At 41.6% G+C, this 16,116-nt stretch overlaps 1 protein-coding gene across 1 annotated transcript in view; it reads right to left on the bottom strand.

Annotated features, from left to right (window-relative positions):
- MAPKAPK3 (mitogen-activated protein kinase-activated protein kinase 3) overlaps positions 1-16,116 on the bottom strand; it is a 52,121-nt gene that overhangs the window by 4,722 nt on the left and 31,283 nt on the right. Inside the window, exons 2-8 of the mRNA XM_009321826.1 lie at positions 10,425-10,564; positions 9,516-9,580; positions 7,254-7,333; positions 5,332-5,458; positions 3,752-3,827; positions 3,447-3,571; positions 1,363-1,448 (exon numbers count right to left, since the gene is read on the bottom strand). Coding sequence (XP_009320101.1) covers positions 1,363-1,448; positions 3,447-3,571; positions 3,752-3,827; positions 5,332-5,458; positions 7,254-7,333; positions 9,516-9,580; positions 10,425-10,564 — 699 coding nt within the window. The remainder of the gene's footprint in view (positions 1-1,362; positions 1,449-3,446; positions 3,572-3,751; positions 3,828-5,331; positions 5,459-7,253; positions 7,334-9,515; positions 9,581-10,424; positions 10,565-16,116) is intronic.

Raw genomic sequence — 16,116 nt, 5'->3', positions numbered from 1 at the left:
AGCTCCTAGAGCATGCTTCTAGGAATGGTATTCTAGCACAGCTCTTTGGTGCAGCAGAGTCTATAGACCTTGTCTCTAATCTCCTCCTTATTAATTGGTTATATGCATATTTCAAGTAACATGTGTCGCTGTAGGTGGTAGCTTCCTTAGCTATTAGGCACTCATTCTGTGAAATTCATCGCCTGCTGACTTCTGGAACACCTCCTTCTTGGGTCTTCAAACACTTAAAGCTGGCGGTATTTATTCTGAACAGTGATTACATTTTTATTTGGTTAAAAAAGACTTAGAAACATTGTCTAGGTTCTGTTCCAGTTCTACAGAGTCTTTGTAACCTTAATTTCTCAGCTTTCACAACTCTAAATGAAGACATCTATTGACTTCATCAGGATGTTACACAGCTACATTTCTATATGATTCTAAGGGCTTTCAGATCTTCAAACAGGCATTATAGAAATGCTGACTATTAGTCATACCTCTGTTTCTGCCCCTTCCTCTGAGGATCAGCATAGACAGAGAAAGCACTGTGAGAGAATAGGGCATTCTACAGTACAAGTGATTCTGTTCCTGGCTGATGATTTTTTTGGCAGCAAGAACAAGACCAATGTCCTTTTAGGCACAAATGTAAGAAGTATAATCTATTATTTTAAGTGACACCTGCGGAGCAGAGATGATATCCTGAAACTCAGCCTGATAACTCCTGGGATTCGTCTCTTGTTCGAAATAATTAATATCGTACTATTAGAGCCTTTTTTCCTTTTCCCCAAAAAGTATTTTTTAAGGAAAAGTAAACTCAACCAAGTCATAGAATGAAACCTGAACTGGAACCATTAATAGCTCTGTGTACCACCCTATCTGGCAATCTCTTACAGGGCACTAAGCTGAGACCCTTGCTCCTCCCCCACGCATTTCCAAACTCTGCCAAGGATGAGAATTCCCACTAAGCATAGGACCGTGTTCACAGTAACACAGCTATGCACAATGGTGCCTGAGACCACTAATAATAGCTCTCTTTAAATCCTGCACCGATGAAGTAAGTACATAAGTTTATTTTTATATTTTTAAAGAGAGTAACACATGCATATGCTGCAGAGTCAACAGTGACTGCCTGCTCACAGAAGATATAGATACATTTGGCTTTTGCTTCCAAGGACACTATTGTGGGTGTCTCTCTTTGTGTGTCCTCTGGTAACACCAAGAAGAATTGTGGTTCTACAGGCAGATGACCCTCTGTGGAGGGCACAGTAGGTTAAATAAGTTATTAACAGTAATCATCATCCTTCTCTTGCTGTGCTTTGTGGAGCTACATGTAAGTTCTGCAAGTAATTCATCTTGCTACCTTGTAAAAAGAGATATGAAACTCACGTTAATCCAAGGGTGATTCATAAATTGAGAAACTGTCATCCTCTCTGTTGGGTCAGTCTTCAGTAAATGGCGAATCAGTTGTTTGGCTGAAAAACAGGACCAACATGGCATGTTGTAATCTACTACTGCGTTCCCAAATAACCTTGAGAACACAAAGACCTGCTGAATGAAGGAAGATAATTTTACAGACCTCAAAACACCTTAACACGGTAACAGCAATAGGTAGAAGCCATGGTACAGTGTGGCAGGTTATGAAGTTTAAAGATGCAGAATATGAAAACATCCAAAACAAGAGGTAAGAAGGAAAGACAAAGGATTGGGGCTTCCATCTATGCTATCTACGTCACCAAATCAACTGTTTTGAGAGCAAGAACTTGAGAAAAAGAGAAACATAGGAACAGAAAGCTGCCAAGCTGCCTGTCTGAAAGATGGCAAGAATCTTGGCATTATGGACTGAATGAATGCATAAGCTGATGTTTTGAGAAATGACAGAAGACATTCTTTGACAACTGAGAGGCCACTAAAATGACAACAAAGTCAAAGAAATGGATTGCACGAACAGGCTTTGTAACAGCTTTCTGTGAACATGGTCTCTGCCAAAGCAAGAGTACTAAGTAACTGAGATAAGAGATGATGAGAGTCTGGACAAGAGTTTCCTTAATGCAGGTGGTCAGACAGGAAACACTACATCCAAGGGATGTTATTTAGAAAGACTGAAACATAACTTCCTTGGGGGAACCTGGAAAAACTTCTGAATAAGAGTTCTCTTTTAGAAACATTGAGTGCAAGATGACTAAATGCTTGTAAGAAGCTGCCAGAAGTACAAGTTGAGACTTTAGTTTGCTGAGAGAGGCTGCAAAGGAGGTTTACAGAAGAGATTACCTGGAGTCTAAAATGTACAAGGAAAAAAAAAAGGAGGGGACCACAAACAGAGCCCATTAAGATGATTACAGGAAGCTGGTGCGGAATTTAGAGGAAGCCTCCATAGATGATGCAACAAAGGAATGATTAAAGAAAACCATAAGAACAGTATAAAGGAGGGCAAAAAGAAGCTGTCTGCTGAAGGCGCCTGATCAGCCTAAAAGAGTGCACATAAACTAGCTGATATTAGTAGGTTCAAGGTAGGAGGCACCTATCCTCATTCAGGCAAGCATACAGAAACCCTACAGATTTTCCAAGTGAATGTTCTCTCACCAATCTCCCCTAGCATTTTAATAACTGCTGTAATATGAACACAACAAGACCCAAGGCAGATGAAATATTAAGCCAGCAACCCACAGGTAAAACATCTTCCTTATTAATGTTCGGTAGTCCATGCTGCACACGCAACCATGAGATCCAATGAGGGGTTAAAGTGCCACAGATCACAGTATTATCCAATAATAATTTGTTATTGCTAAACAGCAGACAGTAACAGGATGCTAGCAACAGCAATATAAAGGGCTTGTTAGAAAAAAAGATGTGCTCAGAGGTTGCTGACCTTTCTCTCTAATATGATGGGCAGGCGAGACTTCCAGCTTATGAGACTGTCAGAATAAGAGGGTATCAAAAGCATCCACTTTCAGGACACTGGTTTGAGCCCATCCAGGTCACAGCTGAACAGCAGCAGCTTTTGGTCAATGACTTATACAAAATAAACTGTTGACCTTGATTTAAGTGGTGACTGGCAAGTTCCCACATCACAAAAAGCTAGCATGAAAACTTGCCATCCTTGCTGGCTGTATCACCAAGGAAGGAAAAGACTGAATGAGTTCTTAAGACAGTTTGCCTTTCTTCCAACTCAGCTTGCATTGCAGCTGCCCTGGCAGTCTCCTTTCTCAGGATTAAAGACTTTTGTTTCCACATTTTTTTTAACTGGAATTTGAAAGAAAGTTTTCAGTAGTCGTTTACTTTCTGTAGTACTTAGGTTGCTGGCTAGTGTCTGAGTTCCCAGTCGTTCCTTGTATCACCTTACAAAGAATTTATTTAAATTCTAAGAAGAAGGGAAACAAAAATCTAAGACAGGTTTTTAGAAATAGTCTCTTGTAAGCACTCTACCACTGCACACCATGCACATACTCATCAGTAGCAGTGAGCATTGTTACCTTCCTCTGATACTTCAGCCCACTCTGGATTGGGAAACCCATATTGCCCCATCCGAATTCGTCTCTTCATCCCTGGAGAAATGGCTTGACCAGTGTTTGAGTAGAATGGAGGGAACCCACATAGGCTGTAAGAGTGGACAAAAGAACTCTTATAACTAGGGAAGTCCTTTCATCCCTTAAAAAGTCCCATACAAGCTTACATTCTTTTGCAGGTTACATGATCCTAGTGACTAATTACTTCTAAGTGCACATTTAATACGATGTGTCCTTTTTCCCGTTCATCAAGCCTCTTTCCAAATACTTACAGAATATATGTGATGACACCCAATGACCACATGTCACATGATTTGTCATACTTCTCAGGACCAAGGACTTCTGGGGCTGAAGAAGATTAAAAACAGATATTAACAGAGTACCAGATATTTTCTTTCATCTCCATCACCTTATAAGTAGCAGCACACTTCAACAACAAATATTGGAGGCATTAAAAATTGCAACTCACTGCAGTAACTGGGTAGTATTTTCTATTGACAAGTTCCTAAACACATCTAACGTAGCTTTAAAAAGGAGGAATGGAGCTGGCAAAATGCCCTACTCTTCACCTTAGTGTCTCTCTGCTCAAGAGAGTACTAAGATTACAGAAAAGCAGAAGGAGCTATAGCTAAATGTGTACAGGGAGACACTGCACTGAACAGGCAGGAGCATATGTTCCAGAAATCAGAACAGAAAGGACCTACTTGAGTTGTGATAAAATTTTGATTGGTACCTGGGTAGAGTGTGTTTAGCTCCAGCAAGTACAGAGCAATCTATTTTTCTTTGGCCTCCAGAGCATTACATTTTTTCACTAAGTAACAAAATTATAGACAGATACATTTAGAGGGGATTTTTTTCTTCCCTGGGGCAGGTGAACTGGCAGGGAGCTTGATTTTGCAAGGAAAATGATTCTCTAAACATATGAGCAATCATGCTGGTTTATAAAAAGGTGTTGAGAAGGGAAATGTCAGCCTGTTTGTATACAAATATAAGGGCATAAAAACATATATGTGTAAATTCCTTAACATTTTATCAGTAATTCCAGCTAAAAAATAGAGAAGAAAGCATCAGAAAAAAAAATTGCTATTGTATTTCTCTGCTAACAATAGGTAACAGCACCTTTCAATACAAAAAACTATGAAAACTTACACCGTAGAAGAGAACTAATTCTTCCAAAAAATCAAGCCCTTTTTCCTCCAAAGAAATTCCATGCGCAGACTGCCTCAGTCATACCATACAGTGAATGACTATTAACTTAAAGACCAAAAGGGACATACTCTAAAATGAGTGCATAACGGACAGTCTACTGTGGCATTCATTACACAGTGCTCTGTCTTTGGACAAAATGCAGGCTAAAATTCAGTTATGATTAAGTCACATTGGTGTTTTATTACTTAATTCCTCCATTTGCCAGCTTTAAGAAGCTTTACAGCTGAGGCAATACTCTCCCTGTTCTCTTTTATTGCATTAGTTAAGCTAAGGGAAGTTTTGCGAGGAAACACCCAAATAATCATGAAGCTGAGTTCAAATTATGGCTTTTATCGCATCATTCAGAGGAAACATCAGGATTACTTCAAGTGTAATCAGAAGCAACATGTTCTCTCTTCTTGATCCTCATTTGCATCCCCTGTTAAGGCTGTTTCCTCTGCAACCAAGGAAGAAAGCAGGAGCACTGAAATGTACTGGAACCAGACTAGGTTTGCGTTGGATGCCAGTTTAAATTCTACAGGCTACCTCTTTGTATTACCTCCACAGTAGAAGATTTCCCATCCATTCCTACAGTCCACAGGCCCACTATAAGGGGAGGGATGACAGACTGAAACACAAAAGAAATGCATCTTGGATAACTTACCCACATAATAAGGAGTGTAACAGGGGGTCTGCAGCGCATTTTGTACAGTGGTTTCTTTGGCAAAGCCGAAGTCTGTGAGTTTGAGTACAGTATCCTTCTCTTTAGACGTGTAAAGCAAGTTTTCAGGCTGAAAGGCCACCAAGAGAAAGGATAAACTGGACAATGAAGAGATGTCTCTAATGAGCTGAAAGGTCAAACCATTCCCGCTTGCCTGGATCACCACCACCATCTGGGTCTTCTTACTTCTCTCACACCCCCACCATACGATGCAGAAAGTTCCCTCCCAACGTGTAGCATTTTTGCTCAGACTAAGGATCAACATCCTTCTCAACAGGGTATTTAGGAGAGCAAATCACAAGGCTCTCATCAGGTCCAACGGGCATCAAGTCTGGCTTCTTGAACCTCTCTCTAGTTCACTGCACTTACTAGGATTGTTCTGTCTGATCAACACCAGTTGATCTGACACCATTCTGTACCGCACTCAAGTAGCTGAGGTGGAAGACATGAGGAGTCATCAGCCAAACTCTCTATGAGCAACTGACATAACTCCATCAGAATTAACTGATACAGACACAGTCCCCTCCCTGCTCCCCCACCCCACCCCCCGTCTCCTGAAACCTCAGTTAATTCCACTCTTGCTCCACACTCCATAAAGGCTCTCCAAAACCAGAAGTGGCACAGAGGGAAGTACAAGCTCTCGTGCACAAGAACAAGGACAACAGCACATCTCCAGAATCTGCAATTGTTTGTACTTGTTTTCCAGTTTCCCAGTCATAAGGAAGCTACATCCTCTCTGATGCTAGTGTTTAGGGACATATAGAAGGAAGGGCTTGAAAGAAAACAGGATTTAGGATCTATTAAGCAATTTGAACCGTTTCTATGTTAGTTTACTGAGTGTGTGTAGGTGGTGTTTGGGGTTAAGTGCTTCAGTTTCTGTGCTGGTGATAGGCAATGGCACATAGCCCCAGAAAAGTGAATAGATTTTTCGCCTCTGAACTGTTAAGTCATTCTCCAGTTCCTACCTAAAGAGCCCTCAGACATACCCCTCAGTGATAGCAAGCAATGGCAGTTCTCCCTCCAGCTAAACACACAGAAGCACCTGTAGAAAATTCACGAACTCAGAACTGCGGAATCAATCAGATGCCTCAGTCTATCATTATGTGACCTGCTCTCCAGCACATTCCATCACACTGCTGTATCACTGTGCTAGAAATACCTTGGTGTAGCTACCTTGTCTTCGCTTATGCTGTGCACTTTACAGAATGAAAACAAAATACAATACCACAAACCCTGTCAAATCTCTACAACAAGATTTGGGTACAAGCTTTAGCTAATAAAACGTACTGTTCCACATGGTAGTAACTGAGATTTTCCCATTTTCCCAAATATTTACATATACTATTAAAGTGGGTTGGATGCATGGAATTGGTATTATTCCTCCCATATATGCAGTTTCTCCTGTTTCTGAAGGGGGGTTTGGTGTTTGTTTGGGTTTTCTGTTTGTTTGTTTTGTGGTGTTTTTTTGTTTGTTTGTTTTTGTTTTTTTTTTTAGGCAAGTATGATTCCAAAACCAACTAATAAGGACTGTAGAGGTATAGCATCTAGTGTAAGTTCACTTCAGGCAGTGTTATTTTTTTGTTAATTAACTGGATTGCAAGTTGGTAGTACCTCTTTAATTAACCATCTGACTATTACCAGATTCTTCTGCATTCTGTACACAACTGAAAGGCATTAGCACACATAAATATTCTGACCTTTGACTAGTTGCAAACTAGTTGTGAGCAGATCCCTTCTCACACTGGCAGAGGAATAGAAACACTTCGACCGCCTGATTGTACTCCTAGTTCTATTTCAACCACCACTGCCCATTTATTTTCTGCCTTATGCTCTTTTCTCCCTGACCACACACCTTCAGGCCTCACCTTGACGTCTCTATGGGCAATGTTCATTGAATGCAGATACTGGATGGCTGTTCCGATGTCTCTCATTATTTCAGAGGCCTCTATAAATACAATTTTAGAGAAAGGTCACTTTAACATTCCCACTGTAATTCAGGGACATGCTTGGGAATGCTTATGACTTACAAACAGCTTGCTGGAATACAGGGCTAGCGTCAAGACTAGAAAACTTAAAATTAGCCCTAACAGCTGTGTTTTGGTTTTGCAGGCAACCATACCCCCCAATTCCCCGGCTGCTCAGCCCTCCTCCCAAGCAGGCACTGCAGCTGAACAGTTGAGACTCCTGCTTCTTATGAGCTTGTAAATTGGTGCTTTAATTTGCTCACCAGAAAAGCAGCAAGAGCAGAGCAGGTACACAAGCAACATGCAAGACTGGAGAAAGGAGCCCCAACCAGGACATATCTCTGATTGTCCAGGACACATCCTTAGTTGTCTAAGACAGAAGTTTAACTTTCAGCTTCTAGTTCAGGGGTAATATGAGGATCTAACAGATTTTCTAAAAATAGAGCAACATAACAATATAGTAATTTTAGGATAGGTCACGTCTTCATTCCTCACTGTCTTCAGAAGTTTTTCCTCAGGAGAAACAAAATCAACAGTTCTATTTTGCAAAGCCCAAACTGCCATCTTTGAAATACTATGTTTCTAAAATTTAACATAACCCCAGTGGGAAATTCTAGTGATGGTGAGCTGCCTTGCAACAGCAGTACTCTTGAAGCCTGGAAGAGTTCAGTTACACAGGGAGAGGTTTCAGAGCAGGGAGGAGTGACATTCCCATTGTACCAAATGAGCATTATATTACATCTCCACTGACAGGGAAACAGAATTAGCAACTTCAGCCTGATCCTCTGCTTTCTGCATAGGTAGAAACCTCAGCTGCAGTAGTGAGAAAGCAGAAATTATTGTACTGTAACCTGGAATCCTTTTTCACGTGGCTCGAGATTGAAATTACACAATCTCAGGCAAGGACAATCAGAAGGCAGAAACACTCATCTTCAGGGAAAACCTTGCACAACCTCCTCCTTCCTGGCCCAGGCCAAAATCCCTGTCTCCTAATGGGAAGCCATGGCTGATATATAAACAGCCAGTGAACCTGGGGAATCCAGTGGAACAGGACTCATTTATCTCAGGAAAGAATGAAGGTGGTTTTTTTGTTTAACACTCCCAGATGATTTCTGAGTAAGTATTTAGAATATTATACAATGGTATTTAATGTAGAAAAATCATGGTTTTAGCAGAGTGGAGTCACTAATGATCACAGAACCAGCTTCCCCCCCTGGAATCTTGTATTTTAGAGAGGAACAAATAAAGTTCCTGAAAATGCTTTTACATGAGTCTTTCATTCCACTTAAAGGATTCATCCCAGGCTAGGAAACAAAGGATCACAGAATCAAAAAAAAGCCTGGCCTCTATACCAGACTTGCAAACCATTCACAGTAATTTACAAGCTCAGGTGTGAGTTTTTCTTCTAATCATTTTGTCACAATGCTAGTTACAAACACTAACATTTTTACTCTTGAGAAGAAACAAGCTCCTGTCTGTTGTGAACGAGCAAGGAGAATCAGAGTCAAGCACACCCGTGGTACTCTGCAAATAATAAATAGCAAAGACAATAAAAATGGCAAGACTATTCTATCGCAAGCTGTCACTGACTCATAGTAGCTCTTTAAACTTGCACATAGTCCCTATTATAGATGAGCAGGCTTGTTTACAGTGTGGCTAATAACACTTCCTTTCAAGTAGTACTTTAAAACCCTCAAATAAGAGATGTTTCATCAAATGTGATTTGCTCGTTATATTCATCACCTAACAGTATAGCTGTGTACAGTGATGCTGCTTGAGGGACAGCCAGAAGAGAAATCACAGTAGGAGCTGCACTGATCATGTTAGAGGTGGTCTGGCAGGAGACCAGGGACTAGAGTAACAGAGGCTGCGGTGGTTCAGAAATGAAGAAGCTGAGCAGATTTGTATGAAGAGTTTTCCTCTAAACCTTCCACACTGTGCCTGAACTTGGCCAATTGTGGTAATTCCTGATTTTCAGGAACTTTTGAAAATAACTGTTTAATATGCAGTTGGATAGAAAACTAAAAAAAAAAAAAAAGAAATTAAAAGTTACAAACAAAAATCATATCAAAGAAAAATTCCTGTAAGGGAACTAAGCAAGGGGACAGAGAAAGGGAGAAGCAATCTTTCACAAACTTTAAAATTAAACTTGTGATTTTTCACCTCTCTCAGTGAAAGCTTGATCTCCTCTCTCCTGGATCCTGCTAAACAGCTCTCCTCCCTCCATGCTGAAACAAAGAACACAAAAAAACCCCACCTTACATGAGCAGAAAAGATCAAATTAACACCTGACTGTGCATCCATACAATCACACAGAACCATGGCAGGAACAGATTAGAAGATATTACAGGCCTCCTATGCCAATGCTTCCTAAACATCACACTCATTTGAATCAATGCACAAAGCCATTCTGATATGGAATAAACAAGAAAACAAAACAAGACCAAGAAGTTCTGATGCTTTCAGTTTAATGTACCCTGTCACAAGGAACATGACACACACAGTTGGGAAGTCAGATACGCTGGCACTAGGAGGCTGACTAATCTTCTTTTATGTAAGGGTTGGAGATGAAGAAAAAAGAAAGAAGGAAGCAGAGATACTGAAAAGGATTATTAATTTGTCCCCAGTGAAGACAACAATAACTGTGGTATTACAGGTTAAGGAGAGAATAGGAAAAGTTAGATGCAAAATAGTAGCAAAAAGGATCATGTCAGATCATAAAATTTACATCTCAAGTTGGAAGCCAATCACAATCAAAGTGCATCATATCTGTAGAGATGTATCTTTCAAGACTGTACTAATCAGTCAATGGTTTAACGAGGACAATTGTCATGGAGTACAAGGAAAACTTATTTTCTGGTTAAGGTTCCTCATTCTTCCATCATACAAGATGGCTGGAGCAGCTATACATTTCCCTGCCAATTCCATAAAGACAACAAAAGGTTTGCTGTGCAAACTAAAATCGTGCTGCTGAGAAAGCTCACCTAACTCTCATCTAACTCATCACATTCTCCCACTCTATCCACCCCCTCAAAGAGCAGCGCTTGGTGGGGGGCTGCTGCTGGTCCATACCATTCCATGACAATGAGGAGGCATCTCTTTCCATGATGTATATTCTCATAAACATCCAGGACATGGACAATGTGGGGACACCCTGATGCTCGCCAATGATATTCTACTTCCTGACGGGCTTTTGGGTTGTCATACAGGAGCTGTAAAGAAACAGGAGAGAGCAATGTCAGTGAGCCAGCATCATTCTGCTTTAAATTGGCACCTACGTGCATTTGAGCTCAAAGATAATGGCAAAGGCTACTCTTAGCACTTTCTCCAGCCAAAGGATGCCAATCCATCGCAAGACTTTCACCATCTCTGGGCTGTCCAACTTCCTAGATTGAGGAATATAGAAACAACTGGTTCCTTGGAACTGGAAGGACCTCGAGTGGCAGTGAGGAGAGATTTTTGAATCTGAGATGGAGACAGACCTATTTCACCCACCTCTGGATGGGAAACAGCAATTTTTTTCCTACTTGTTTACAGTACTTGCAAACAGAGGAGAATCCCTCTGCTAAGGACAGTAACCCTCCCACCTGCCCCCCAGCTGCTGGGAGAAGAGACTTTTAGGTGCAATTAAAAAGTTAAAGTTCAGTGAGATTTAAAACAATAAGGACTTTCACACTGACCCTGAATGTGCTTCTTAAACACTACACAAACTTCTGACCCCATCAGGGTCAGAAAGGAACCTCTGACTATCTAGATGCTTGAACTTCTTTCTCTGTCACATGCAAGGCCAGTTTATTTTAAAGGCGCTAATCTCTAGAAGGGAGGTAAGAGCTCATCTTTCCCGATCCTGCAACCTCGTACACAAGAAATGTATCCCTTCCCATTTGAAGAACTGCTCTGTATCAGACTCTACAACTGAGCTTTTGTGCAACAGGGGCACATTGCTGAATCATGCCTTTTCTTCTCTGCCTCATCTCTCTAGACACCACTAACACTTTGTGACAGAGACTGTCTCTTTACTGCACATTTATATGGTTCCTACACAATACGGCTGTGATCTGAATTTGATACTTTATGTCCTGTAGTAACATTCATTGTAATGATGGAGCAGCAACAAAATGGATGCTAGATAAAGCATTGTCAAATGCATTGAAACAGAATAAAAAACAAGCAAAGAGCAACCACCTCTGATCTATTTGCCTTAGAAAAGGACTACAACAACTGTGGGGGAACTGTTTTCAAACAGGCAAACAAAAACTATCATTGCTGCACTATTAGGCCATAGCCTGAAGCTCTTCTCACTCATGTTTGCTATCAGATCCCAGTCAAAACACAACTGCATGATAATTACTGAAAACAAGTATTAACATGTAACCTGTCATTAGGGACCTATGAATCAGCCCAGGAAAATGAGATTGCTTTTCCATCCAATTGCCAAGCTAAGGCACAAATGGTGTCACAGGCACCTCTCAATATAGGGAAACGCATGATTTAAAGGTCACAGGAAGGAAGTCACAAATTCTGGTTTCTTTATTGACTCCAATACAGACAATTTGCATCACTGAGAAAAAAAGCTTACACTTCTTTGCTGCTTCAACATCCCTTTCAGCAAAGCAGACACAGTAGCATGGCAGGAAAGGCCTGTAACACTTTATGAAATGCTGGGGAAGCACTCGGGAACCACTGGACAGAAGGTAAGAGGCTTCTCTTCTTTTCCAGGCTGGTAACAGGAAAAGGGTGACAAGTACTCCTCTGCCAAGTGCACATTTTCGTCTTTTTCTGAAGCACAGAGAGGTTGCAGGAGGGGATGAGCGGCCTCAGGAGGGCTCCTTAGCTGTAACGGGCAGCAAGCCTCACCACCGTGACTGCCCTCCAGGCTCCCTCAGCTCTGCTCCAAAGGCTCCAGCGTGACACCAGATTTTCAGCGGTGCAAGGAGCTGAAGAAGCTTTCTTGCCAAGTTCAATGCCCTTGCAGCCAACCTACTTCTTCCACAGCTGTCGTTCTGCACCCAGAGCACACCCTTTTGAGATCACTAACTATCCGCCTCTTCCTTCCTGCTCCAGCCTGGCTATGGCCTGATTTCCAACACAAATAACTTCCTAAAGAAAGAGATGTCTCCAATTTGGACAAAAAGCCTATTAGCGAGTCCAAGTGCAGTTGCTTTACTTCTTTCAGCCATCAGCCCATTCAGCGGCTTTTCCTTCACAGCCACTGTGTTCTAGCTCAGTAGGACTGTCTATCAGCATTTTCCCTTCTGCCCTTCTAAGTTTGGGCTGTTGCCTAGAGGTCTCTTTAAAGTTCATTAAATTACGTGTGCAACAATAAAGCCCAAACACCCTCAGGACTAACCAGGCCATTTAGAAAAGCATTACAGGGTTTACTGCTTGGCTATTACTGGATTAATGCCACTTCTGAGCAGGACACTTCAAAAACCTTCTCACCTATCCTGTGCTACTAATTAGACATAACCATTCTCTTTACTAACGTTAACTGCACTATAATCTGTGTATCTTGTGCTTGCACAGTGTGCAGAGATGTTTTTCATGTTTGTACCAAGTGCTTATGAAAATTGTTTCACAGAATTGACTTCTCACTCTCTGAAGAGCTTTTACAAGGCATTTTGATACACACAAGGATGCTGCAGTTTCTTTTCTCCACACCTACAAGCAAGTTTCATATACTCCTTAGTGCCAAGCTTGAATGTACTCACTTCAAGATGACACCTGGAGAAGCAGAGAAGAGGAAATGCAAAAATAGAGAGCAGATACACATAGCAAGCAACATCTGAAACATCAACCAACTGTTAACCTTTGGATTTCTCCTTCTGAGCCTTAAAAATAAATTAAATCTTTTCCTTATGTCTAAAACTGGAAGCCATAACTATACCTTTTAAGACATCTTAAGAGACGCAGACACCTCTAAAATGAAAGCCAGGCAGGGTTGAAAGCACCAATTTCTACAAAATCTAGGTGACGATTTAGAAACAGACTGAAATTCTAGCCATATGGTTAAATTTAACAAACTTGCAAAAAACATAAATGGACATTCTGCCATCTTCCTGAGCCTGGAGAGAGACTGTGCTTCTATTGCTGCAATAGCTTTGATAAGACTATGACGAGGTTCCCCTGACATTCTACAAAAGTGCAGAGGTAGTTGTGAACAAACCCAGAGTTTCAGGTAAGTTTTCCAGCATTGCTGGTTCATGCTGGTTTGAGGAAAGAGCCGCTTTGTCAAACAGTATCAGCTCAAGGAGCCCCCAGTCATCCCCCTAGAGTTCCCACACAGTTCAGCTGAGTCACAGCTTGTCACGATGGGCTGTGGGCAGGATCATGAACCAACCTAACCTCAAAACAAGACAAACCCAAGAAACATGCCCCATCTCCCCATTTTTCTTGAAGCCAGATCAGTGATCCAATGTACAATGCACAGCTGCCTTTGGATAACAGCGAGGGGATGCCCATGCGTGTGGTCAGGCAACACAGTTTGGAACAAGAGCTGCACAGTAGAAAACTGTATTTTTGCTGGAGCTCAGCATTACCAAACCGCTGCCTAAAAGAAGCGGACGAAGCAAGTATTAGCAGTTATTCACAGGAGATCACCAAAAACAGAGGTGATGGAAGGCAAGAAAGTACGAGAGCTGTAGAGCCCTCACCCCTAGTGATTCACACAGCTCTTCTCAATACCTGAAAAAGCTGGAGAGGGAAGGGAGTTGTGCCAGGGGGTGTGCTCTGCCTGTTTCAGAGGAACAGCAGGGCAGATGCCAGCACACACTCCAGGATGCCCTGCTAATTCAGGGTCTGGCAGTGGAGGGAGGCCTGAACTCTGAATTCTGGGGTAATGGCCTAACTCAGGTTAACAAGCTCCTGCAAAACAAAACAGATTCTAAACTGCAGGTTGGAAGGCCAGCTCTGTGAAGTTTCTCCCTGTGCAGAATTGCTTGATAGAAAAAAAAATGGAGACCAAAAAGTGACACAGTATCTTCTAATTGCTTTTCCATCGATTCAGTGTTTTGCAAGCAAGGAAGGATAGCAGGAACCCTCATACCTTAATAGTCTGATCTATACAGGAAATAGCCTTCTAAGGACTCCAGGGAGTGGCAAGTGATTTTCTGGACTCTGAAATTGTAACAACAGAGAGAGAAAATATCCATGGGCACAGGTATGAAACAGGCTGAGGACAGGAAGCAATGACTTCTTTGTGACTTTCTCTTTAGTGCGCACCAGCAGATTACACAGATTACTATTACACCTGCTATCTGTTCCCTACATAAGGGATTAAGACCCCCACATACCCTTTTTTATTTATTTTAAACTTCAGCAATTCCTCCTAGTTCCAAACAGTTGTGGTGCTTGGACTAGACCTGTTACAGGCTCAGTTCTCATCTACCGCACATGCCACGTTAAAGCAGCATCTGACACTGCAAGCATCTTTTATTTACTTGCACCAATTCCAGAATCTGAACTCTCCTTCAATAGACAACCAGTTTTTATAATCTCTATGCTCTTTTTCTCACAGGAAGGCTTCCCATTATTAAAACAGAAATGGGACGAGCAGAAATTTTCAGTCCCAGGGGTCCTCAACATGTAATACTGATATATAGGCACTTATGTATAGCTTTGTTTATTTTTCTAGCTGGGGAAAAAAAAGTCATAAGTGGGTAAATGTCTAACTTCTTTTGCTTTCTTTGCTCTTTGCATGTAGCTGTTACAAAAATGCTGAATCCTACAAATAAGCCTTGGAATCTAAATTCATGCTGATGCACAGAAACTAACACCATTTGCTGCAGAGCAGCTCTTCCAGTCATTCGTTATTCAAGAGGGGTTGATGGCAAAAGGAGGCTTGGATAATGTTTCTTTCATCTCTTCCCTCCCCTGTGCTACAAAAAGAAGGGGGGGGGGGGGGGGTGAGAAAAAAGAGCTATCACTATGGCTTTGGACACTTTGTCTTTTATTACATCCTGATTATTTGCACTACATCTATTAATTCAATGTTAACAAGCTTTATCTGTATCCAGATCTCTTCATAAGGGATAAAGCCATCCTTTGTGTTAGAATGCTAAAGGAATTGAAATTATCGAGGTTTTCTCCTTCACGCATCAGCATTGCCAGTCAGTCAAGCTGCAGCAAGAAGCATGTGTCTTTTTGCAATGGCAGCCCAGCAAGCAGGGAAACCCACAAATGCAAATCTCAAAGAAAGCACTGAATTTTTTTTCTCAAAATAAAAAATAGGACACATTTCTGCTCAAATTATTTAGTACTGAAGCATCAGTCTATAGACAAGGGATAAAACCAGGGTAGGCACAGGTGGGTCGTCACTAAATCTTTCACTTTTCTGCTTTTATCTCAAATCCAGCTTAGGCTATTAGAAATTAAATCTGCTTGGAGGCTTCATTGAAACAAACTGTCATCCCGATTCCTGCAGAGCATTCCGAGCTGCTACCGCAGTTGGCATTAACTGGCATCTCCATCAGTGCTCAGGTAGACAGCCAGTCCCAGAGGTGGGCTTTTCCAAGTTAATAAAGCACAGTCAAGTAGCACGATCTTCCAACACTCCTGCCTGTGGTATCTAATCCTTTCACTCAACCTACTGAGTATCAGGGTTTTACTGTCCGCACTGAGGGACTCTTCTCTCCAGTCTTCCAATCTCTGCTCTGCTTATCTTTTGAAATGGCAAGCGCTACAACAGATCTTTGGTATCTTGCCAGCGTAAGCGAGAATGAAGAGGACTCAGAGAGGACTGCTTGCATGTGGTGTCAGAGTCACA

The sequence above is a fragment of the Pygoscelis adeliae genome, unplaced genomic scaffold (assembly GCF_000699105.1).
Source record: "Pygoscelis adeliae isolate BGI_AS28 unplaced genomic scaffold, ASM69910v1 Scaffold94, whole genome shotgun sequence".
NCBI lineage: Eukaryota > Metazoa > Chordata > Aves > Sphenisciformes > Spheniscidae > Pygoscelis > Pygoscelis adeliae.
This window is presented reverse-complemented; position numbering and strand designations above follow the sequence as displayed.